Source organism: Pteropus alecto, unplaced genomic scaffold (assembly GCF_000325575.1).
Source record: "Pteropus alecto unplaced genomic scaffold, ASM32557v1 scaffold134, whole genome shotgun sequence".
In the NCBI taxonomy this organism is placed as follows: Eukaryota; Metazoa; Chordata; class Mammalia; order Chiroptera; family Pteropodidae; genus Pteropus; species Pteropus alecto.
The window spans coordinates 4,448,606-4,471,914 of NW_006436283.1; the positions used below are offsets into that span (position 1 = coordinate 4,448,606).

General features: G+C 59.5%; 3 protein-coding genes across 11 annotated transcripts in view; 2 read left to right on the forward strand and 1 right to left on the reverse strand.

The window, feature by feature from the left end:
- Nucleotides 1-7,118, forward strand: part of WBP2 (WW domain binding protein 2) — an 8,028-nt gene extending 910 nt beyond the window's left edge. Inside the window, exons 2-8 of one of the 3 annotated variants that reach the window (XM_006912212.3) lie at nt 1,741-1,849; nt 3,006-3,141; nt 4,185-4,277; nt 4,901-5,035; nt 5,218-5,340; nt 5,819-5,895; nt 6,018-7,118. In XM_006912212.3, the coding sequence (XP_006912274.1) occupies nt 1,741-1,849; nt 3,006-3,141; nt 4,185-4,277; nt 4,901-5,035; nt 5,218-5,340; nt 5,819-5,895; nt 6,018-6,071 (727 nt within the window). In that variant the 3' untranslated portion in view covers nt 6,072-7,118. Of the gene's footprint in view, nt 1-1,740; nt 1,850-3,005; nt 3,142-4,184; nt 4,278-4,900; nt 5,036-5,214; nt 5,341-5,818; nt 5,896-6,017 lie in introns of all 3 variants that reach the window. The other 2 variants (XM_006912211.3, XM_025047012.1) reach the window with 2 other exon arrangements.
- A 975-nt stretch (nt 7,119-8,093) lies between these two features.
- Nucleotides 8,094-20,596, forward strand: UNC13D (unc-13 homolog D). Of its 3 annotated transcripts, none has more exons than XM_015589777.2 (33): nt 8,094-8,224; nt 8,341-8,493; nt 9,210-9,245; nt 9,425-9,532; nt 9,650-9,709; nt 9,798-9,864; nt 10,100-10,280; nt 10,733-10,777; nt 10,858-10,926; nt 11,087-11,156; nt 11,306-11,410; nt 11,517-11,609; nt 11,689-11,792; nt 12,108-12,225; nt 12,338-12,462; nt 12,551-12,641; nt 12,723-12,779; nt 12,856-12,953; nt 13,054-13,105; nt 13,183-13,316; nt 13,414-13,534; nt 13,930-14,073; nt 14,278-14,376; nt 14,479-14,685; nt 14,827-14,895; nt 15,835-15,914; nt 17,093-17,198; nt 17,278-17,349; nt 17,745-17,828; nt 17,925-18,045; nt 18,261-18,384; nt 18,866-19,062; nt 19,764-20,596. In XM_015589777.2, the coding sequence occupies exons 2-33, from the start codon at nt 8,377-8,379 to the stop codon at nt 19,883-19,885; spliced, it is 3,276 nt and encodes a 1,091-aa protein (XP_015445263.1). In that variant the 5' UTR covers nt 8,094-8,224; nt 8,341-8,376; the 3' UTR covers nt 19,886-20,596. The 3 variants fall into 3 exon arrangements, with proteins under 3 accessions (XP_015445263.1, XP_015445262.1, XP_015445264.1); XM_015589776.2 differs by having other exon boundaries at nt 8,154-8,287; nt 8,404-8,493; XM_015589778.2 differs by lacking the exons at nt 8,094-8,224; nt 8,341-8,493 and adding an exon at nt 8,600-9,077.
- A 148-nt stretch (nt 20,597-20,744) lies between these two features.
- The window catches only part of UNK (unkempt family zinc finger), a 31,306-nt gene continuing 28,741 nt past the window's right edge, over nt 20,745-23,309 (reverse strand). For all 5 annotated transcript variants that reach the window (XM_006912214.3, XM_015589697.2, XM_025047009.1 and 2 more), the window contains one exon: nt 20,745-23,065. In XM_006912214.3, the coding sequence (XP_006912276.1) occupies nt 22,910-23,065 (156 nt within the window). In that variant the 3' untranslated portion in view covers nt 20,745-22,909. The remainder of the gene's footprint in view (nt 23,066-23,309) is intronic.

Below are 23,309 nucleotides of genomic sequence, written 5' to 3' on the forward strand. Positions count from 1 at the left end.
AGCTGTAGATTGGGAGTGAGACCGCTGAACCGGGGGACGGGGTGTGGGGAGACAGGTGGGGCCTAGACGTTGTTCTTGAGCCACTTTCCCAGAGCCTGTGACTTTAAGAGATGCGAAGAGCCTTAGACAAAAAGAATTGCCATTTATTGCGGTAATACGTTTCAAGCACTGCCTCTCTTCTACCTTAATATGTAAATCCTGTGCGGCAGATACTGTTAATAAAATTAGTTTACATATGGGAAACTGAGGCACGGACTGGTTAAGTAACTTGCCTGAGATCAGTAAGTAACAGATGGAATTCCAGGAAAGGAGCCTTGACTCCAAAGTTAGTAGGCAGAACTACCAGTGTATAGCCTTTCAGTATATTCTAGAACTGCTCAGATGAGAAGCCAGATATGAAATTGAATAAATAACGTTTGTCAAGTGTCTAACACATTTCCTGGCACGGTGTCGGTCCTCGTAAAGATCCAACAGATCCTCGATGAGAAGCCAGATATGAAATTGAATAAATAACGTTTGTCAAGTGTCTAACACATTTCCTGGCACGGTGTCGGTCCTCGTAAAGATCCGTTTTTGCCTCTTTGTCTTGAATATCTGTTGGTTTGGGTCACTCCCCAGAGCATAGGTCTCCCAACTTCAAGTTTCTACACAACTCCCATTAATTCTGTCTTCTCCAACGTCTGGTCTCCTTGGATGGCTTCTCTCTCCCTTGCTCCTTGGGCATTGAGAATCAGTCCAGCCAGTCCTAGTTAGCTATGCTAACCCTGAAGTGCCTCTTGAAGGCAGAGGAGCTTAGCAAGAACCCGAGTCCCTAGAGGAGATTTGGTGGGATCAGAGTCTTATACCCAGCTAAGGCCAGCACCTAGCCCAGGGCCTGTCACCCAGGAATGCTGGATGAGTCAGAAGAGAATGTCTAGAGCGCTCTGACTTTAGAATGCTGACTTTCCCTCCTTACCGGCTCAGGGTCTGCCAGATCATCCTGTTCCTGGTAATGACTTCTTTTCTCTGAGCTGTCCTGTTGAGCTTCCTACCTGGTTTAGGGCTCAGTGCTGCTAACTGATGGTGTGCTTTGTTTCAGAAAATCCCTCAGCGTCATTTCTAGGGGAAAAAAATGTGTATACAATTATTGAAGTTTAAATTAATGTTTAAAATTTGATGTGGTATATAGTAACCTTACTCTTCAAGTCATGAACCCCTTTGAGAATGATGAAACTATGGATTTTCCCAGAAAAATGCATTACATGATCATCTCAAGAACTTCCTGGACTCACATCCCTGCAGACCCAGCTTAAGAACCCCAGGTTTAAAGGAACCCTAAAGTCAGCCCTAATGTAATGCGTAAAGTCATGTATTAGAATGTTTACATACTTTGGGATTAAAAAACAAACCAACAGAAATGGAACACCTGTCATAAGGATTCAAAAGAAAATGGGAGAGTTAACCCAGATAATTTACCCTGATCCGAGGGACTGTGCGTGGCCAGAGCCCTGTGGCTCTTCTGCCACGCTGGTCACTCACGGACTCTGTAAGTGGGATTTGGGAAATTCTGTAGAACCCCCACTTGCTCGTCTCTTCCCATGATGATAGTTTGTTGCTATGTTAATAGTTTCCTCAAAGCAATGTTGAAACTGTTATAAGAGGTAACATGCCGGGGACCTGGGTGCCAGCAGGGTCCAGTCCCTGGAGTAACAGATCATGGCTCCAGACTGTCTCGGAATGTTTTATCTTTTCTCATCACAGCATCCTGATGTCCTACGATCATGTGGAACTTACTTTCAATGACATGAAAAATGTGCCAGAGGCCTTCAGAGGGACCAAGAAAGGCACCGTCTACCTTACCCCTTACCGAGTGAGTTGCAAGCGCCACAGTAGGTTTGGAGGCTTTGGCTCGTGGAGACTGATGTGAGTCTTAGGTCAGCCTCAGCCTTGTGAGTCCAGTGGCCTCTGAACCTGGTGACTATTAATTCTTTACTCTGGGTGTTTCTCTGTCACATGCTCCAGGGTTCTAGAACCACCAGGCTGAACTGACCACTGGGCAGTGAATCCATGCAAACTGCAGAGCTGTTGCTGCAAAATCTCTAGTTAGATGCGGCCACTGGGATGACCTGGGCCTGGAGGAGAGAGGCTGTTGTTATTTTGATTCTATAAAAGCAGCCTATGAGGCCTTTGTGCACTTCCAGAGTGATAAATGTGATTAACAAGATACAGTAGCATGGCTGCAGCCTCTGGACTGGGCAGAGAGCCTGGCCAAACCCTGCAGAGAGAGAAGTGCCAGACTGCACAATGGGCCCTGCCTGAGAGTTGCCCAGGCGGATGCCGAGAGCCTTCCGGAGAAGTTCAGATGGCTGTTCTTGGAAAAGCGTCACTGCCGTAGCTACCCAGGAGTTAGGCTTACGCGGTTGGAAGAGAGGAGTACATCTTCAGTATTAATCTTCAGAGCCTAGCGGGGACCTGGGAGGCTCACAGCCCCATTTCTGGTGGTCAAGTGGCATCTTCGGTCATGGGTTTAAAACAGAAGGTTCTCTGAGCGCGTTAGGCAAGACTTGTTGCTGTTTGGGCAGTGAGTCCGAGGGAGGGTGACGACAGCCCCTTCTCCCGGGCTCCGACGCCCCCTCCACTCCTTTATTCTCAGTTCTGCAGAGCTCAGGCTGGACGTCCCCGTCCCGGCCCCGCTCCTGCCTCCCCGCCCTCGCTTTGCGGGCCCTTTCACTTAACGCACCACATCCGGCCCCTCCTCACCACCACTTAAGTGACAGCAGTCTGTCCCTCTCACATGTGCTGTCTGTGAGGGGCATGTTTTCCTTGCGAACACACACGTCTGGCGTCTCTAAGGCCTTTTGCCTTTAAAAGCTCGCTCCAGGAGTGCCTGGTGCGGGGAGCTCTGAGGCTGCTGGACCCTGGCTTGGGCCGCCCGCCAGCACTGGGAGTGGACACATCACAGAGGAAGCGATGGCCGAGCGGGCTGTGGTTTGAGTGGTGATGGCTCTTGTCTTGTGTCCCTGCAGGTCATCTTTCTGTCCAAGGGAAAGGATGCCATGCAGTCCTTCATGATGCCGTTTTATCTGATGAAGGACTGTGAGATCAAGCAGCCTGTGTTTGGTGCAAACTACATCAAGGGGGCGGTGAAGGCAGAGGCAGGAGGTGGGTGACGAGAGGGCTCAGGGACACAGGGCTTCCAGAGAGATAACTCTGGGGCACCTCTAAGTGCTGCCTTGGAGGTGTCATCTTTGGACCTTATCGCAAGAGGGCTCAGGGACACAGACAGGGCTTCCAGAGAGATACTCTGGGGCACCTCTAACTGCTGCCTTGGAGGTGTCATCTTTGGACCTTATCGCCCTAACCTGTCCTCTTCCTGGCTCTGGATTAGCTTCCAGGACCAACACCTGGGTGCCAGCTGTTCAGCAGAGGTGGGATTTGCTTGACAAGAACTGCTGGCATTGAAATGGCAGCTGTAAATGAATGAATGAATGAATGGCAGCTCAGATCACCTTTTCAGAAAGTGAAATCAGAGAAATGACTGCAAACTAGGTGAAAATGCTCAGCGACTTAGGGAGTGTGTTCAGATTCTCGGTGTGGGAAGGAACTGCGCATCAGGTTCTCAGGCCTTTCCCTGGAGCCAAGAAGAGGCGGCTGGCTGTCTGCAGTGCCCAAGAAGCCCTGCTTGGTGGCAGGCTTCTTCGCAGACACAGTGACCTCTGCTTTCAGCTCGCCCCCACCTCACACCCAGCCAGCCCCAGTTTTGCTGTTGAGCTCACGATTCCTTTTTTGGCAGAAGCCACGCTAGAGGGGCCAGGGGTCCATCCTTCGGTCCCCTCCAGGTGCGGTCTGCTCTAGACTTGAATGTCAGTTGTTGCTGACTGTACCTGTTCCTGGGAAGCTGCTTTGTTGGGGATGGGAGGCCCGAGTGCAGATGTACTTACAGGGCCGAGAGTGGGAAGACGAGCTCGTTCCAGGAAGGAGAAGCCCACAGTTCCAAAGGGTGAAGCAGGCATGGGCAGGAGGCCTGCAGTCTGCAGCACTGGCATCGGGGCAGAAGTCCCGATCCAATTGAGGTGCTGCAGAGCCAGCCCTGTACCCACAGGCCTGCAGGGCATTTGATGGGGACCTGGAGAGGACAAATAGCCATCTCTTCAAAGTAGCCTGTGTTCTTTGCCTGAGCCGTTGATGCACCGTTCCCTTCTCAGGTGGCTGGGAAGGCTCTGCGTCCTACAAGTTGACCTTTACAGCAGGGGGCGCCATCGAGTTTGGACAGCGGATGCTACAGGTGGCGTCTCAAGGTATCAAGGCTCTAAACGGGCCAAGGACAAAATGAAGTGTGTGGGTTTCTGTTCACTTGAGTTCACTTTTCGTTTTGTTTTTAAGCACTTGAGATAAATCCAGGCCCCAGGCTGATTGGGGCTGGGGGATGGGAAGGAAGCCTGTGATCAGCATCACTCCGTCCTGTGCCTGAAAGGCTAGGTTTCCCTTGCCGGGAGCAGGGATAGGACTTTTTGACAAAGCAGTTTGGACTGAAGGACATTTCACTATGGCCTCATAAAAACAAATACTTAAGTGTTAAGCTTCCCTTAGCAACCATATAAAGTCACTGAGGGGTATGTTCAGCAGACGCCCTCACCTCATCTCCAGCCTCACCCATGTCCATTCTTTACCCGATCCCTGAGCCTCCTTCCTTCCGTCTGTCCGTCATCCATCCCTCCACCTCTGCCCTCGACTTGCTCTGACCCCTCTCCTCCTTCTGACCAAGGCTGACTCGCGTGGGTGGGGAGCGGAGTGGAGTGGGGTAGGGCATGTCTGCTGAGCACACCCTGGAACCCTTTGGCTCCCCTCACAGAGGTGGGGCTGCCCTCTCCCCAGCCCTGAGGCCCGAGACACTCACTTCTCTCTCCCCTTGTACTTATAGCCTCCCGAGGCGAAGCCCCCACTGGAGCCTATGGGTACTCCTACCTGCCCAGCGGGGCCTATGTCTTTCCCCCGCCAGTCGCCAATGGAATGTACCCTTGCCCTCCTGGCTACCCCTATCCACCGCCCCCACCTGGTGAGTGTGTCCCGTGCTGCCCACCCCTCTCCCCCCCACTTCCCCACTAACCACCCCCCAGGCCAAGGCGGTGTAGAGGGGAGACTTATTCTGTGACCCGCTGCAGGACTAATGGAGGGGCCCAGCCGAGGGAGCCAGGGCTGCACGGCTCACTGGGTCCCTGTCACTCTCTTGCCAAGCAGAGTTCTATCCAGGACCTCCCATGATGGACGGGGCCATGGGATATGTGCAGCCCCCACCACCACCCTACCCGGGGCCCATGGAACCGCCGGTCAGCGGCCCGGATGTCCCCTCTACTCCTGCAGGTGAGGCCCCGGGCTGCTAGCAGTCCTGGGAGACCAGCCCTCTCCCTGTTGCATGGAGAGCCTCAGAGAACAGCCTGAGAGGAGGCTGGCTGGGAGCCCCAGATGGTGGATGACCCCTGGGCTAGGGACCACCCCAGGGCGACCAGCTATGTGGGGGCCTGGGGGTGAAGAGCTAGATTCCAGCCCTCCGCTCTTAGCTGGTCGTGTGCTCTAGGGCCGGAACGTCTCCCCTGTGCCTCAGCCTTCTTGGCTGTAAATAGGTGGTGACAGCACTGCCTGGCGGGGTGGCGGTGGGCATGGGGCAGCGGCGGGGGGTGGGGGTGCGGTAAAGGGCTTGGAAGGCAGTGTAGCACGGGTAAGTACTGAGATAGTGTCCTGCCCTGAACAGTGGGGGGCCAGGGTCTCTGGGCTGAGAGCAGCTCCAGGGGCAGCTGGAAGGGGAGGGGTGGGCTCATCCCGGGGGTGTGTGTTCTCACAGCTGAAGCCAAGGCCGCAGAAGCAGCTGCCAGCGCCTATTACAACCCAGGCAACCCACACAATGTCTACATGCCGACGGTGAGCTGGGACCTGAGCTGGGACGGGAGCCTGGTGGCCACAGCTGACTGAAATTTCAGGGCGGGGGAGACCTCGGCTCATTCTGAACCTTTTCATGTGATCTTTCCTTTCTTCTTCCCTAGAACCAGCCTCCGCCACCTCCCTACTACCCTCCGGAAGACAAGAAGACGCAGTAGACCCCTCCCCCGCTGCCACCTGCCTCTCATTGTTCTTTCCTTCCCCTCCCCTTGGGACCGAGTTTGGGGTGGGGGGTAATGGGGGGCCTTGTTCTTCCTCCAGGTCTGATTATAAAACACTTACCAGGAACCGGCGTTGGCGGGAGGGAGGGGCCCCCTGACTGAGCTGCGCCTCCAGCTTCCCACGCTGCCTGGAGCCCACACGCGCCCTGCGCACTTCCCTCTCCCCACCTCGGGGGGCTCTCTTCAGGAGCACGAGGCGTCCCCCTCGTTCCTGTCTGCCCTAGCAGCTTCTACCCACGGAGGGACTCTCTGGCCACCTCCTCCGCCCCAGTCCAGCTCCCTCGTTTTGGTAGCCACTTTATCCTCAGCCTCAGGCCTTCCTGAGGACCCCCGCCAGGCCCTGCTCACATTCCCGCCACTCTGGTCTGTACCCAGCCTTGGAAGCCACCTTCCACCAGACTGTCCGCCCACGTTCCGTCCCCAGCCAGCTGCCGGCCCCAGTCCCACTTGCCTCCCCTGCCCTGTTCTAGGTCATCATGTTGCCACCGCGGTGTGACTTTTGGAGCTTTAACATGAGCTTTCAGGGGTTGGGTGGCATCAGGGCCAGGCCACTGTGGCTGGGGGTAGGAGCCCTCTGCTTCCTCGCTGGCGTTTCTGGAATTCGTTTCCCTTTGTCTTCCCTCTAGAAGGGGCTTCTGGAGAACGCATGGCGTCTCGTTAAGCCATTTTTGGGGCTGCTGGGTGGGCTAGAGCAAAGGCCATTGTCCCCTGGGGCCTGGTCTGGGTCTGTGCTCCTCAGCCTGCCCTCTTCCCTTTAAGCTTCATGCCCGCCTGGTTTGGCGCCGTGCCCCCAGACGCACTAAAATTTACTCTCAATTGCTCCTGGACTGGCCGTGAAGTGAGGAGATGGTTATTTAAAGAGAATTCCCTATTTATTTGACAAAAAAAAAAAAAATCCAGTTAATATATTAATGTGAAATAAACCCTGTTTGCACCTTGATTTGTTTGCTGAAAATGTGAAGTAGTAAAAATGAAGTGACTGGACCCTGTGTGGCTCTGTGTGGTGACCCAGGCGAGCGCCAGCAGCAGAGCTGTCTGGCTACCGGGGCCCCTGGGGAGGCTCTGGGGAGACTGTTCCTGCCCCATGTGAGAGTCCCTTGTTCTCATGGCCCATTTGGGCCCAGGACTCTTAAGGCTCGTTGTGTCCCCATTCCTTAGCGGTTGCACAGCAACTGCCCACCCACTGAGTCCCCTGCGGCTGGGCACAGCCCAACAACTGCCCCGGGTGGGAGGCCTTGGAGACCTGGCCGGGTTTGCTGGGTGAGTTTCCAGGCCTCTGGCAGCTGTGCCCGCTGCCTCATGAAAGTGAGGCCTGGCCAGGCCATCCCCTGCAGTGCGTGCCCTCTCGTGAGCCTCGGTGCTCTAGGGGGCAGGGGAGGGGAATGGAAGGTAGGAAACAGCCAGAGTCCTAGCCCTGGAGGAAGGCCCGGGGTGTGGTGTCAGCAGGCCTCTAAACTCTGAGAAAGCCAAGCACTGAAGTGGCCACTTTCCTGGCCCTTCTGGACCAAGGCGCCTTCAGAGAGACAGCACGGCCTACCAGCCGCGGCCTCTGTCCAGCCCCGCCCAGGAGCTTCTGGGTTGGCTGCAAGGGCATTTCAAGGGAGCAACTTTCTGACTGTCCTTGTGTGGGCAGGAACCATACGGCTGTCCCCAGCTGGTGTAGCTTGGCCCCGTCACCTTGGTGGAATGTGACCTGTGGAGTGGAGCAGGCTGAGCAGTTGGCTGCGGGCCGGCTAGACAGGGAGACTCCTCTCGGGAGCCCCCACCCTGTGCCTTGCCCACCCCCACCCCCACCCTAGGTCTGGGACCCATTCAGGGAAATCTGTGGGCGAGAACCCCACCGATACGGGGGTGCTACTCAGTCCCCAGCCCAGACAGGTGCAGTGCCTGGGATGGGGCAAGGCCACCACCCGGCCTGCCCAGCACCCCCTGCTGGGGAGCCTTAGGGCCTCTGTGGGAATGTGGGGTGGGGTGGGGTGGGGTGGGGCCGGCCCCGCCCACTGCATCCACCTCTGCTTCCAGCCTGGGAGAGTTCCTCCCAGGATCCCGGCCAGGCCAGCCGGAGGGAAGAAGGTGCAGGGACCTCTGAGGTGATGAAAGCCGGACCTGTCCCTCTCCCCACCAGCCCTCCTCCCCCCCTCCGCTGGCACAAGGTGGCAGCCCTGGGCTCTTTGCATAATCCTGTGGCTTCGCTATCTTCACCCAGCGAGGGCACACAGAGGGGAAGGGCAGAGCGGCCGCCATGGCGACACCCCTCTCTCACTCACAGCGGCGCCCGCCCCTCCTGCGCCAGGCCATCAAGATAAGGCGCCGCAGGGTCAGAGACCTGCAGGGTCCCCTGCCCCACACTGCTCAGGAGGTAGGAGTGACCTCGCGGGGAGGAGGGCTGGCCTGGGTGGGGCTCTGCGGTCCCAGGGTGTGGGCCCTACCTCTCCCGGCCTGGGGCGAGGGCGTGAGCCCCTCTCCTACATCTCCCTTCCCCAAAGCACAGCCTTCTGGGGCGGCAGAGCACAGTGTGCTGTGTGTTCTCTGGGCCACCCTGGGCCTTAGCTTTGGAGTCTGAGCCCCCTCCCTCTGGCCAAGCCGACCCCCGCCCAAGCTTTGCTCTCCCAGCTACTAAGGCTCGGGCCCCATTAAGCAGGGAGAGCCCCTGCTGGGGCTGGGCTGCTTGGAGACCCGCTGGGCAACCCCCAGGCCCGCCTGACATGACTCCCCGGTCTCCCACCTCTGCTTCTGGGCCTCACTTCCGCCACTGGGGTGCCGAGCTGGCTGCCCGATAAGCAGTGCTGTTTCCTCTGGGGAAGGAAGGGAGGTGGGGGCCACGGGTGCTGAGGCTCACGCTGCTGAGACAGCTGAGCGCCGATGGACCTCAGCCACAGCAGGCCAGAGGAGGACGAGGGCGACCTGGGGGCCAGACCCTCAGGAGGTCTGCTGGGGGAACAGGTGTGCGACCCTGGAGGGCGTGGAGGCTCGGCCCCGGTGCCCTGGGCCTGGGCCTGCTCTGCCAGGAGCCAGCCCCATCCAGGCCCGCGTCCAGGCCTCCCGGACACTTTGTCTTTTCATCTTGCTCCCCAGATCGAGGCTCCATCCCACCACTTCTCCCCTGAGGAGGTAAGAATGGAATGTTGGGGGGTGCAGAAAGGTGGCAACAGCTCCCTCACCTCCCCTGCACGTGCGGGCGCCTCGTTCCCCGCTTTGGGCATGCGGCGTTGGTGCCAGGGGTTGCTGGTGAGGTTTAGACCTAGTGGTGGGTGGACGGGGGTTCCCGAGGTGACCCTGCTGTGTGTCAGCGGGCCCTGCTCTACGAGGAAGCCCTCTACACTGTCCTGCACCGCCTGGGAAAGCCCGAGCCCGGCCATGTGAGCGAGGCGTCCGAGCTGCTGCGCTACCTGCAGGAGGTGAGGCCAGGCCGCCCCCCACCCCCGCCCCGTCCCACAGCCTGGACTCGGGAGTCCTCCTTCCCCGCCTGGCAAACCGTGACCTGTGCCCCGGCCTCCCACACTCCCACCCCCCAGGCCTTCCACGTGGAGCCCGAGGAACACCAGCGGATGCTGCGGCAGGTGCAGGCCCTCGAGGTAACCCTGGGCCCGGGCCGTGCGGCGAGGACGGGGGCCGGGAAGCCCAGCTCCTTCTGGGACTCAGCCCCCTCCCCCATCCCTCCAGAAGCCAATATTTTGTCTGAAGGCAACGGTGAAACAAGCCAAGGGCATTCTGGGCAAGGATGTCAGCGGTGAGTAGGAGGCAGGGGGCCCACAGGGCCTCTTCCTGGCGCCTCCCTCTCCCTGTCACAGTCTATCCCAGAACTCTTGGCAGAAGCTCCCATCTCCCGAACGTCCCCCGGGGCTGGCCCCTTGCCCTGGGAGTCTAGGGTGGGGAGGGGCTCTACCTCAGGGAAGGGGTGAGGAAGGACCCACCAAGGGAGCTCAGCCAAAGCCCTGGCCACCTCTTCCTCCCGTCCGCCCCAGGGTTCAGTGACCCCTACTGCCTGCTGGGCATTGAGCAGGGAGTGGGCACGCTGGAGGGCAGCCCCGGGTCTCGGCGGCGGCAGAAGGCTGTGGTGAAGCACACCATCCCGGAGGAGCAGACACACCGCACCCAGGTCATCAGCCAGACACTCAACCCCGTCTGGGACGAGACCTTCATCCTGTACGTGGCCTTGCCCCGGCCCCCACCCTGTCGGGGCATCTGGGGCTACCCTCGGTGGTGGGGACTCCCAGTCAGTGAGATCCACAAGACTTCCCAGTGCGGGGAGAGGGCCCGGCTTGACCAGAGGAGGAGTCTGCTTCTAAGGCAGGGGAGACAGACGGGAGGCCAAGCAGCACAGAACAGTGGCATAAATGCCACCTCTGCTGGCGGGCGCTGAGGGTCCACACAGCTGGGTTGATCTGAGGGTAGCTTGAAGCCTTACCATAAAGGAGGGAGGGATGTGGCTGGCAGGCAAGTAGCTTGCAGGAAGGCGCTAAGACTCCTCGAGGGCTGGCACTGGGGACGGCAGCTTCAGGGGACAGGCCCTGGGCTGGAGTAGGCTGTGGCCTGGCTGGAGTAGGGGGGCATTCTACCCTCCAAGGCCCTCGGCCCATGCCCCATTCTCCCCACAGGGAGTTTGAGGACATAAGAAATTCGAGTTTTCATCTGGACATGTGGTGAGGAGCGTCCCCTGCTGTGGGGGTGGGGGCTCCCAGGACACCCTCTCAGCCTCCAGCTCAGACATCTCCCTCACCAGGGACCTGGACACCGTGGAGTCTGTCAGGCAGAAGCTTGGGGAGCTCACAGATCTGCACGGGCTGCGCAGGTAAGTGGCGTGGCGTTCCCAGGGAAGGAGTCGGGGCTCCTTCTGCCCTTCCCCACACGTACCCTGGTTGCTGGGCTGCAGGTTCTGTTCGGCCCAGCGGGCACAGGTGGGGACAGACCCCAGCCTGACCCATCCCCCTCACATACCCCACCTGAGGCAGGATCTTTAAGGAGGCCCGGAAGGACAAAGGCCAGGACGACTTCCTGGGAAACGTGGTGCTGCGGCTGCAGGTGCGTGGGGTGCGGAGGGAGGCCCGGGAGACAGTCAGAAGGGGGGTTATGAGGGGCTCAGGGGAAGGCTTCCGGATTCACATCGAGCAGAGCTTGGGGTCCGCCTCCATCACCTCCCTGCCCACACGCCCTGCCTGCCGGCCCTTCAGGACCTTCGCTGCCGGGAGGATCAGTGGTACCCTCTGGAGCCCTGCACTGAGACCTACCCAGACCGTGGCCAGTGCCACCTCCAGTTCCAGCTCATCCACAAGCGGGTAGGTCTGGGACCACGGCCAGGGGCCTCCCAGCGGCCCAGCCGGGTCGGATGGGCTGCGCCGGGTGTGGGGTGCTCTGCTCACAGCTGTGCTGGCCCTGTTGCAGAGAGCCACTGGGGCCAGCCGCTCCCAGCCCAGCTACACGGTGCACCTCCACCTGCTGCAACAGCTCGTGTCCCACGAGGTCACCCAGCACCAGGTACTGCCCTCCTAGGGCTGGCTGGGCAGGGCCAGGGTCTGCCTGCCAGGTCCTGACACCCCTCTACCTGTGCCCTCAGGCAGGCAGCACCTCCTGGGATGGGCTGCTGAGTCCTCAGGCTGCCACCATCCTGTTTCTCCATGCCACGCAGAAGGACCTGTCCGACTTCCACCAGTCCATGGCGTGAGTGTGCCACCCTCCTTCCCCGCCTGCCCTCCTACAGGCTGGCAGCCCGAAGGCCAGCCCTCGGGAGATTCTGTTCGGCCCAATCTGCACAGGTTCACATCTCCAGCTTCCTGCGAAACGTTAGTGCCCGCGTCACAGGGCCGCCATGTCGCTGGGCTGTGGTTGGTCAGAGCAGAGGGGCGTCTCCTCCCCAGTCCGTCATGGTCACCCTCAGGCCCACTTCACTCCCTGACGTCACCTGAGTCCTTCCCGTTTGAGTTTGCCACCCCGCCCCAGACCCTGGCCGGGCTGAGGGCTTCCTGTCTGTCGCAGGCAGTGGCTGGCCTACAGCCGTGTCTACCAGAGCCTGGAGTTCCCCAGCAGCTGCCTCCTGCACCCTATCACCAGCATCGAGTACCAGTGGATCCAGGGCCGGCTCAAGGCAGAGCAGGTGGGCTGCAGTGGGGCAAGGGGTGTTGGGTGGGGCGCAGAGAACAGGAGCAGGAGCGGCTGTTGGACCCCGAACACAGCTCCTGCCTCATGGCATTTTCCCGGGCCCGCAGATGGAGGAGCTGGCAACCTCATTCAGCTCCCTGCTGGCATATGGCCTCTCCCTCATCCGGAGGTTCCGGTCTGTCTTCCCCTTATCTGTCTCGGACTCCCCAGCTCGGCTACAGTCTCTCCTCAGGTCCGTGGGGCAGAGATGAGGGAACAGCCAGTCACCTGCAGAGGTGGGGAAGCCTGCTGGAGGAGTGAGTGGTTCTCTGTCTCTACAGGGTCCTGGTACAGATGTGCAAGATGAAGGCCTTTAGAGAACTGTGCCCTGACAGTGGCCCACTGCCCCACCTGGTGACTGAGGCGCTGCGGGTATGGTACCCACCCCGGGGATGGGCAGGGCATGTACCTGGTCCTGGCAACCTTCCTTGCTCACTGACTCTTTGCCCACAGGCTGGCACCGTTGAATGGTTCCACCTGAAGCAGCAGCACCATCAGCCAATGGTGCAGGTGAGGGGCTCGGGCAGGGTGGGGGTAGGGTGCCTGCTTCTTGCACCCCTGCTCAGCTCGCCTCTGTCCCTGCCAGGGCATGCTGGAGGCAGGCAAGGCCTTGCTGAGCCTGGTCCAAGACATCATCGGTGACCTGCACCAGTGCCAGCGCACGTGGAACAAGATCTTCCACAAGTGAGCACGTGGCTGGGTCGGGAGTGGGGCAGGAGCTTGGAATGGGGACCGGGGCATCCCAGGGTGTGCCATCACGTCACACCCGCTGCCTTTCCTATAGTGCCCTTAAGATCGACCTCTTCGCCATGGCTTTCCTGGAGCTGCAGTGGCTGGTGAGCCCCCTCGTGCATCCAGGCCACTCCCTCCCCTCTGGCCCTGGAGCCCTGCCTACCATGCTGCCCCTTCACAGGTGGCCAAGCGCGTGCAGGACCACACGGCCGCGGCGTTGAGAGGCCTCGTGTCCCCAGAGATGGGAGAGAGTTTGTTCCAGCTCTACATCATCCTGAAGGAGCTCTGCCAGCTGGGCCCCGCCCCCTCGGAGAGGTAGGTAGCAGCGGGTAGCAGCGGGCTGCTGCGGGCGCGCAGCGGACAGGAGGGTCGAAGAAGACCCACAGCCCGCGCTGGCCCCGACTTTCCGCAGGGATGGAGTCCTGGCCCTGGATGGCTTCCACCGCTGGTTCCAGCCTGCCATCCCTTCCTGGCTGCAGAAGACATACAGCGTGGCCTTGGCGCGGGTGCAGCGCGCTGTGCAGATGGACAAGGTGGGGGCGGGGCCTGGACGAGGCGGGGTTTCGGCTTTAGGGTGGGGCTAGAGCTGGGGACCCGGTCCCTGCTTTGGGGGTGGGGCTTGGGGCTCCGCTCGGACCTCCAGGATGTGCAGAAGCTGGTGACCTGCGATGAACGATGCTCTTGAAGCCATTCGTGTGCAAGACCATGCCTCTTGATATCTGCGGGGTTAACGCTGGCTCCCCCTTATAGACTGGTCCTTGCCTGGGGGGCCCAGGCAGAGCCTTACTTGTTCCCCTTGTAGCCCGCTGTCCAGCTCTGCGCTCACCAGTGGTAGGAGCTCTGAACACTTGAGAAAGAAAAGAGGGAGGAGGGCCATGGATTTGGCAAGCCCTGAGCCCTCCTTTTCGCCGGCTCCCCCATCCCCCAGCTGGTGCCCCTGGGTGAACTGACCAAGCATAGCACATCGGCCGTGGATCTGTCCACCTGCTTTGCTCAGATCAGCCACACTGCCCGGCAGCTGGACTGGCCCGACCCAGAGGAGGCCTTCATGATCACAGTCAAGTTTGTGGAGGTGCAGCCTGTTTCATGTGTCCTTCCCCACCTTTCTAGGACAGCCTCATGCCCACCCCACCCTGTTTCTTCCAAGTTCCCACTCTAGCAGCTTCCAAAGGCCTACGTCCTAAACCCTCCAGGTCACTGAGTTTCCCAGGCCTTCCCCCATTGCTCTTCCTGGGTGCCCCCCCTTCCCCCACTGACCATCCCCTCCCCACCCCAGGACACCTGTCGGCTGGCCCTGGTGTACTGCAGCCTGATAAAGGCCCGGGCCCGAGAGCTCTCTGCAGGCCAGAAGGACCAGGGCCAGGCAGCCAATATGGTAAAGGCCAGAGCTGGGTGTTGGGGGCTGGGGTGGGGATAGACTGCTCCACCTGGCAGTATTCAGGACGCTCTGCATCCCTGTGCCCATGCCTGCCCCCAGCTGTGCGTGGTGGTGAACGACATGGAGCAGCTGCGGCTGGTGATCGGCAGGCTGCCCACCCAGCTGGCATGGGAGGCGCTGGAGCAGCGAGTAGGGGCTGTGCTGGAGCAGGGGCAGCTGCAGAACACGCTGCATGCCCAGCTGCAGGGTGCGCTGGCGGGGCTGGGCCACGAGATCCGCACCGGCGTCCGCACCCTTGCGGAGCAGGTACCTGTGCAACCCGCGGTGACCCCATCCCACCCATCCTCAGCCCGGAGCACCCCCCACCCCCCCAGCAGGACTCAGGGTGATGTCCAGCCCCCACCTCTTCCCGAACCTGCTCTCCCTCCTACCATTTTGTGTCCCCAGCTGGAGGTGGGCATCGCCAAGCACATCCAGAACCTCGTGGGCGTCAGGGAGTCCATCTTGCCTGAGGATGTGAGTGGCCCTCTCTGCTCGCTGACCTTTGCCAGCTCTGTGGGTCTGGAATTACACAGGGGCTCAGGGTGGGTGGGGGCCAAAGGTCATGGCGTGTCAGAGATAAGTTCCCCAGACTTGGGCAAGGAATGTTCCCTCCTGGGCCTCAGTTTCCTCCTTGAATGCTGGGAGGTAGGGCGAGGACATTCCACGGGCTCTCTCAGCACTGATGGTAGTGTCGCAGCTGCAGCGGGGCAGGGTTTGGATTTTGCAACCAGACATACCTGGGCGTGGCTCCTTAGCTGCCTATCGCCACAGCTGTCCTGTCCTTACAAGCAGACTGACCTCAGCTTCCTCATCTGTCAGCGGGATTAGCGATGCGCAACTTTGGCACTGATTTAGACATGGGGGATACATATCCGTGAACTCCGTGACAAAAATCCCCTCCTGCCTAGAGCTTATGTTCTAGTAGGTGAGGCGAAAGAGCTAAACAAGTATATATAACTAGAGCTACAGTTGTAACTATGAAGATAACATGTATACGCGTGTGTACGTACGTGGTGCGTTATATAATAGGTACTAAAGAGGAAAATAAAACACGAAAGTCATGGAGAGGGTCAGAGGGTTGTATTTTTAGATGGTGGCCAGGGAAGCCCATACTCAGGGGGTGGCAGCTGCGTCAAGACCCCAAGGAAGCAAAAGAAGGAGGCATGAGGATTTCTAGGGGCGGGAACAGCAAGGGCAAAGGGCCTGAGGCAGGACCACCATGCCTGGCAGGTTCAAGGGCCGTACGGGAGCCGGTGTGGCTGGAGCCAGCTGTGGGCAGGGCCGGCTCCTCCAGACTTCCCAGCCATGTGCACAAAATTGTCTGGCCCTGTGTTCTGCCCAGGTCAGGGCAGGGGAGCGAGGGTGGGACTGGAATGCGCCAGAGCCAGACATGTCGCCCGCCCCTCTCCCCAGGCCATTCTGCCCCTGATGAAATTCCTGGAGGTGGAGCTCTGCTACATGAACACCAACTTGGTGCAGGAGAACTTCAGCAGGTCTGCTCGGTGCCTTCCCCGTGGCACCCACCACCTCCGCCTCTCCTCTACCTGCCCCTCCTTCCCGGCCTCAGCATCCATTCTCAGGGGAGGATGCCACCAGCCTCTGCTTAAATGCTCACTCCCAGGGACATAAGGCTCCCTGCTCACCTTAGGCTGAGCCGAAACCTGCCTAGCCTTCCTCCCTTAGCCCTGGGCCATCTTTGGGGCTTTTGGACTATAGCTCTGCCCACCTAAGGTTACAGGCAACTGGTGTTCCTCTCCCACGACCCAGGAGAGCTTCTAGTTAGGGTCTTTCTTAAAGCAGGAGCCCAGCAGGGGGTAGAGCTCAAGAGCATGGGCTCATGGTCTGGATCCAGATTCCAGCTTCGCCCCTGCTCGGCGTGCGGCCTTGAACGGATTACTCAAGTTTTCTGTGCAGAATGTCGCAGTCCTGGCCTCTATTAAGGACTAAATGAGTCACATGAAGTGCTGAGAGCAGTGCCTGAGCAAAGGAAGTGGTCTGTGAGCTTTGGTGACAATGACGGCGATAGGTCCTCCGCAGGGGCTCGGGCCTGAGGAGGCTGCCGGCCCCTCCCCCAGAGCTCTGTTCCTCAGTTAGAACAGTGACTAGTGTGTGACAGAGCACTTAAGTATGTTGAATAAATTAACTACTTTTAATATAGACCGCTCTGTTCTTAATTGCACGTTTTCTGTACTTAACTGCCTGACTGCACTTTGACCTGTGAGGTTTCGATTATTTAGGGTCGTTGTTAGGACTGTGGCTTGCTTGCTATTTTCCTCTCCCCAGAGGTAACAGATGCCTCTCTATGCTGTGTGCCAAAATCCTATTCATTTTGGCCGCTGCCATCTTGACTCATGATTCTGTCACTGGGGGACCAGCCTCCCCACACCTTGTTTGTTGGGGTTTGATAATCTTACGAAGACTTCTTCATTGGTTAGGAGACTTGGATAGGGCTGGCCTTGTCTACCCTGCCAGCCCTCTCTCCCTATGCTGCCTGCTTGTGGCCCTGGCCCCACCCAGGCTCACCTGCGAAGCAGGGGGAGGTGGAGGGTGAGACAGGGAGGAGCTGTGGATGGGCCTGGGTCCCATGAGGCAGCCCCCTTCTCGAGAACATCTGCTTCCTCCTCTTCTGTCTTTCTGTCCTGTGTCCTGCCACCTCGACACCTCACCGCAGCCTTCTGACCCTGCTCTGGACCCACACGCTCGAGGTGATGGTTGAGGGTGCCACCTCCCAGCGGAGCTGCCCCCTGGCCTCTAGCAGGCTGAAGATTGCGCTGCAGGTAATGATACCAGTGACAGCAATAATAACCCTGGCGGGATGTGCATGGGGTCACCTCTGACGTCTCACTCATCCCCTAGAACCTGGAGATCTGCTTCTACGCAGAGGGCTGTGGCCTGCAGCCCGAGGCCCTGCACACGGCCACCTTCCAGGTAGGGGCCTTTTGATGTGCCTTCTGATGCGCCTGCCTTCCTGTGCTCACCTGTGTCCAGGACCAAACCCCAAATGAAACTGTGGGCCTCTTTTTCAAAAATTATTTAGAATGCTAAGATAGTGATAGCAGAGCGTTAAACCAAGCGTGAGGTTCGTCTAAGCATGGCGGAGGGAGATGCCATGCGACGGCATGGGTGGCACACCTGTGAAGCCCACCTGTGCCTTTAGCCGTCTGCCTGCGAGGTTGCGTTCCCTTGCTTGTGGCCCCATAACACCCAGAGTTTTCTATGTCAAATGGACATCTCCCCACTTGGCTATGAACTCCTGATGGGCAGCACTGGGCTGTGATTGAGTGTGACAGTTTGGATGACTTCTCGTCTGGGCCCATTCCCAGGCTTTGCAGAGGGACTTAGAGCTGCAGGCGGCCTCCAGCCGGGAGCTCATCCAGAAGTACTTCTGCAACCGCATCCAGCAGCAGGTGAGGCTGCTTCCCTCCGCGACTCTCACTGCTTACCTGGAGCCCCGCCTCACCTGTTCGGCCCCAGCTGACGCTGCCCCTGTGCCCCACCCCCAGGCGGAAACCACCTCTGAGGAGCTCGGGGCGATCACCGTCAAGGCCTCCTACCGCGCCTCTGAGCAGAAGCTGCATGTGGAGGTGCTCAGCGCCTCCAGCCTGCTGCCCCTGGACTCCAATGGTGAGTGGAGGCTGCCCACTGGCCGCTCCATGCCCCTGCCCTGCTCCTGGGCGTCCCTGGGGGCTCCGCGTGCCCAGCAGGAGCACTAGGTGCATTGCCTCTGGATTACCAGGAGGGGGCAGTGCTGCTGGGAGGGACCCAGCTGCCGGGAGTGGGGGCTGGACAGAGGGCTGGAATAGCCTTGGCCATCGTCCCTTCCCTGGGCCACTTGCCAGGCTCCAGCGACCCCTTTGTTCAGCTGACCTTGGAGCCCAGGCACGAGTTTCCTGAGCTGGCCCCCCGGGAAACCCAAAAGCACAAGAAGGACCTTCACCCGCTGTTTGATGAGACCTTTGAATTGTGAGTGGGTCCCCACAGCCGCTGCGCTTCCCCAGCCCTGGACCCGCCTCAGGCTTGCTCTTCCCGGCGGTGGCCGAGGGGCTCCCCAGAGATGACCTCGTCTTGGTCCCAGGAAGGGGGCGCCTGGGCAAAAGGTGTGCTGGCACAGGTGCCAAACCTGCTCCCCAGGGAGTGGAGGGAAGTTGTTGGGAGTAGGCTCCCACGTGTTGTTTCCAAGGAGGGGTCTTGAACCTGAGGTCCTCTGTTCCCCGAGGCAGGCGGGCCCAGGGACACAGGGTCCCCTGGTTTAAAGCATCAGCCTGCGGCCAGAGTAGGCGTTGTACCACGTGGCCTGAGGTATGCCAGGCTGAGGGCAGACTTTGCAACCACAGCCCCCCAGCCCCGCGTCTCATGTAAAGAGGGATTTTTCTCCCAGCCCTGGCTTGTCAGGGGTGAACACATGTGGGGCGGGCAGCTGAGCCCGACTCTGTTCCCCACCCAGCCTGGTGCCTGCTGAGCCGTGCCAGAAGGACGGGGCGTGCCTCCTGCTCACAGTGCTGGACCATGACACATTGGGGGCCGACGACCTGGAGGGCGAGGCCTTTCTGCCGCTGCGCTCGGTGCTGGGCCTCAGTGGGACGGAGGAGCCTGGGGAGGTGCCTCAGAGCCGCCTGCCCCTCACCTACCCCGCACCCAATGGTAGGCCTGAGCCCCGGGGCAGGGCAGGGGCCATGAGGCTGCAAGTGCAGGGCCTGGCTGGTACAGGGGTACAGGGCAGGGGCCCCCGAGGGGCGAACTTGGGGTTGGAGAAATCCCTCCTCAGAGGTGGCAGTCAGCAGAGCCAACGTGGTGACTTGTGTTGCTGAGTAGAATTTGTCTAGTCAAGAAACCAGTGTCATTTAAGCTGGACCAAGTGTCATGTGACTTTCTCTGGTGGGAGGTTAACAAATTTACCTGGGGAGAGGGGGCGGATCTTGATAGGAATAGGTCACGTGTTTGTGTACTTCTCATGGGCCAGTTCTATGCACTTGACCTGTAGTAACTCGCAACCTTACAGCCACCCAGTAAGGCAGACACTATTGGTGCTATTTTCCAGATGAGTGAACTGAAGCACAAAGAGGTTGTCTAGCCAGCCTAAGGTTCTGATGTACAAAGGCGGTAGTCAGTCACAACCTGAGGTACATCTCGGCCTCTCGCGTTGCAACAGAGCCAGTGCCTGGGCCAGTGTCCTCATGCCACAGGTGGCAAGGTGGTCTCCAGTCTTGTCCATCAGGCTGTCATGTCTTGTGAGCTGGTGTGGGTCCATCATTAGTTTCCAGGTTGGCCGGAGAATGGGCGGTGCTGGCCTCCTGCCACTGCCTGTTCCCCAGAATCTGACCCCCAAACGGCTCTCTTCACAGGGGACCCAATCCTGCAGCTTCTGGAGAGCCGGAAGGGTGATCGTGAGGCCCAGGTGTTTGTGAAGCTGCGGCGGCAGCGAGCCAAGCAGGCCTCCCAGCATGCCGTGCGGCTGGGGCAGTAGCAGAGGATGTTGGGGTGGGGCTGAGTCTCTGGCAGGGACAGGTTTCCCTGGGAGGTCAGGGTCCCCCCAGCACAGCGCAGCCCTCTGGCCTGGCCTAGCACTGGGCGGGGCCCTGCAGGTCTGGGGAGCTCCAGCATGCTGAAGGCCCAGAGTGCAGGCCCCCCATCTCCTGGCAGAGTAGAGGCCACAGTGATGGGGATACCATTAGCAGTTATTTATACTCCCTGCTCCCTCCCTTCAGCCCTGGCCCCAGCATTCCCTGCCCAATCCCAGCACCAGCAGGAGGGGAGGCAGCCATCTGCACCTCTTGGCCCCGTTCCCCTCTGGGAAAATCTGCCCTGGTGGAGCAGGGTCTTGGGCGTCTGTCTCCTGGCATGCCTATTCCAGCCACTGAGTCAGGGTCAGGGCTGTGGGCACAGAACCTCCCTCCTAGGGGAGGGAGAGGTGACCCTGCCCAAGATGAGGCTACAGCTGCCCTGGGGGTGGAGCCGGGTCCTCTCCTGAGGGGGCCGCCAACACCCAGGCTAAGGAGCCTGGAGCCCGGGACCTTCTGGCTGAGAAGTGAGAGCTGCCAGGCAGTGGGGCTGGCATGGAGGGGCGGAAGCAGAGAGGACAGCTTGGCTAACCATATCCACTGAGGACATCTCCTCCCTGGGCCAGTACCTCCCACCTAGAAACTTTCTTAGCGAAAATAAAAAAAAAAAAAATTGACAATCCATTGTCCTCTTAGCAAATATACTGTTGGCCTGCAGTGGGGCCTATAACAGTTACACGATGTAACCGCCCCCTCCCCAGCCCTTAGGACACCTTGAGCTGCCCCCACCCCTGGGGTCTGGCCCACCCTGTACTTGCTCCTGTCACAGAGCAGGGAGGTGGGTGTGGGGGTGCTCATGCAGAAGCAGGTGCTGTGGCAATCGGCACTGCTGGTATTTGGGCCAAATGTTTTGAACAAAACGTTACCAGGCACATCTATTTCTGTGGTTGCTGCCCCACACAGGGGCCTGGAACTCCAGCCGGGGCCTCCTAGGGGTGCAGGGGCTGCTCTAAACAGCAGGGCTCAGAGGAGCGGGGTCCCACCCCTGGGGGGTGGTGGCCTGCATGCTGGGTGTCTGAGCCTGAGGCCCGGTTGTGATTCTAGCTGTGCGAATCTGGCTGTCACTTAACCTCTGAGCTCACATCAAGTATGAATGGTGGGAGAGCCGAGATCATCCCCACGGCCCTGTCAGCTCTGAATCTCAGACCGAGGAGCCCACAGCTGTGTTTTGTCACAACCGCCTAGCAGGCCAGCTGAGAGCGGGGCGGGGGCGGGGGCGGGTGGTAGCTTGAAGGCTGGGACCCACCGCCCTCAGGGGGCAGGGTGGGAGAGGTGGAGTGGAAGTGGGGGGCATGTCCTCTGGGACCCACGTTTCTCTTGATGCTTCTTTGAGAAAGGCACTGTTGCTCTGAGAAACCAGTGGCGACCGCAGCTGGAGTCCTGAAGAGAGTCATAGGGCTGGAGGTCTGTGTCCCCTTTATGTCCCCCACAGCAGGCCTGGCTCACCCAGGCCTCTGCAGCCACCCAGCAGCCCTGCCTCAGGGGTGGGGGCACCAGCTCTTTCCAGGGCTGAGGCAGGGCTGCCAGTCCAGGTGGGACTGGAACCTGGGCTGGGACAGCAGTTCAGGGGTGCTCATCTGGGGCCCCACTCCCCTTCACCCCATGCAAACAAGCTACCCCTGCAAGTTCATATTTTATTTCCAGTAGGTTTGGAGCTTTGTTGATTTTGCATTTTTGTAAAAAAAAAGAAAGTTTTCACTTAATTCATCGAAAGCCCTTTCGTGCTGAGCCCAAGGGGGGTGCCGGGGCCAGACCCTTTGCAGCGCTCTTGCTCCCACCCCAGACACCCAGCGCCGGGATCGGGGTGGCTGCCCTCCACCCACTCTGCCCTCCCACCCCCACTGCATCTCTCTGTACAGAACAATTTTTTAAATGGAAGCTAAGACACACTATACATCGGACAGGCACGCACACACATGCACACGGGCGTCCGCTCCCAACTGGGGCGGGACGTCAGCTGCACTCAGAGAGCACCAAGGAATGCATACGGGCCCTCCTGAGAGGAGGGCAGGGCCTGAGCCCCCGGTCCTCCAGGTCCGCAGCTCCTCCCTACCAACGACCCTGCTAGCTGCCAGAGGGAGGGGTGGAAAGCACAGGGCCATGCCAGGAGGGGGGGCAGCTGAAGGCAGCTGGGGGGTGACAGAGGGCAGTGCCAGCCTCGTAGGTGGCCCTGGGGCCAGGGAGGCTGCTTTGGGAGTGCAGCAGGGAGGACGGAGGCAGACCCTCTCCACCCGGCCTCAGGAACCTGAGGGGTAGAACCGCCGGCCTTGCCCCTCGAGAGGCATCGAGGCCCAGAGCTGGGAGCGGGGCTGGCCCCACAGCTTGGGCCCACCAGCCCCAAACTAAACACATTTGGTAAACCCAGGAGCCAGGCTGGCCTGGACCCCCAGCACCCCCGCAGGCCTCGAAGCTGGGAACCAGGTCTGCTCGGGGGCTCTACACCCCTGGCTCTCGCCCTGGCCTGGGGAGGTGGGGTGAACAGGGCCGGTCCGGAAGGCTTGTCCCCGCCCCGCGGCCCCTTCCAGCTTCCCACCCTTCCCTGCTCAGGCCCCAGGAAGAAGTTAAAAATAGTTAGTTCCTACATAAAAAAAGAGACAAACAGATTCCCTGCCAAAAGGCTGGTGGGAGAAGAGAGGACCGTGGGGAAGGTAGGGAGCGGGCGGGGGGAGGACTGCAAAATAGTTTCTTCTTTTAAAAAGTGCTTGGTAAGTCTGTTTTAAAGTGTGTGTCTATATCTATATACAGATATACACACAGACACTGGTCACGCACTGGCCGCCCACGCATACCTGCACGCATACAGATGTATACATATACATAATCATATACATATACATACATACATACATACATACATACATATATATATATATACTTTAAAAAGTCCTAGGTGAGAAGATCTGAGCCAGGCCGGGGCCAGGCCTGCAGGGTCACGATTGGAGGGTGTGGGCCCGGCCCGGCTGGCAGACGGGGCACTCGCTGCCCTCGGCACAGAGCTCGCACAGCACGGCGTGTTGGCACGGCAGCACCGCTCGGTTCTGCTCCTGACACTTAAGGCATTTCACCGACTGCATGTGGAACACGGCCTGTGGGGAAAGGGACACTGCAGTCACTGGCCTGTTTCCTTCAACTCTCATTTCAGCCCTCTTAGGATGAGGACACTGAGGCGCAAAGCTCGCAGGACCCAGCTGACAAGTGACAGAGCCGGGTTAGATTCAGGCTGGTCACTTCAAGGCTCCCAAATGCCGCTTTCGGTTTGGGCTGCGAGCTGAGGGCAGGGGAGTCAGAGCCCAGGGGGTCGGGGGGCCGGCTGCCGAAGGCCCAGTGAAG

Coding starts and splice junctions, on each gene's coding strand:
- UNC13D (XM_015589776.2), top strand. CDS start 8,228: ATGAAAGCCGGACCTGTCCCTCTCCCCACCAGCCCTCCTCCCCCCCTC. Junction 14,377..14,478: donor AGGGCCAGGCAGCCAATATG/GTAAAGGCCAGA, acceptor GCCTGCCCCCAG/CTGTGCGTGGTGGTGAACGA. Junction 19,063..19,763: donor CACCTACCCCGCACCCAATG/GTAGGCCTGAGC, acceptor CTCTCTTCACAG/GGGACCCAATCCTGCAGCTT.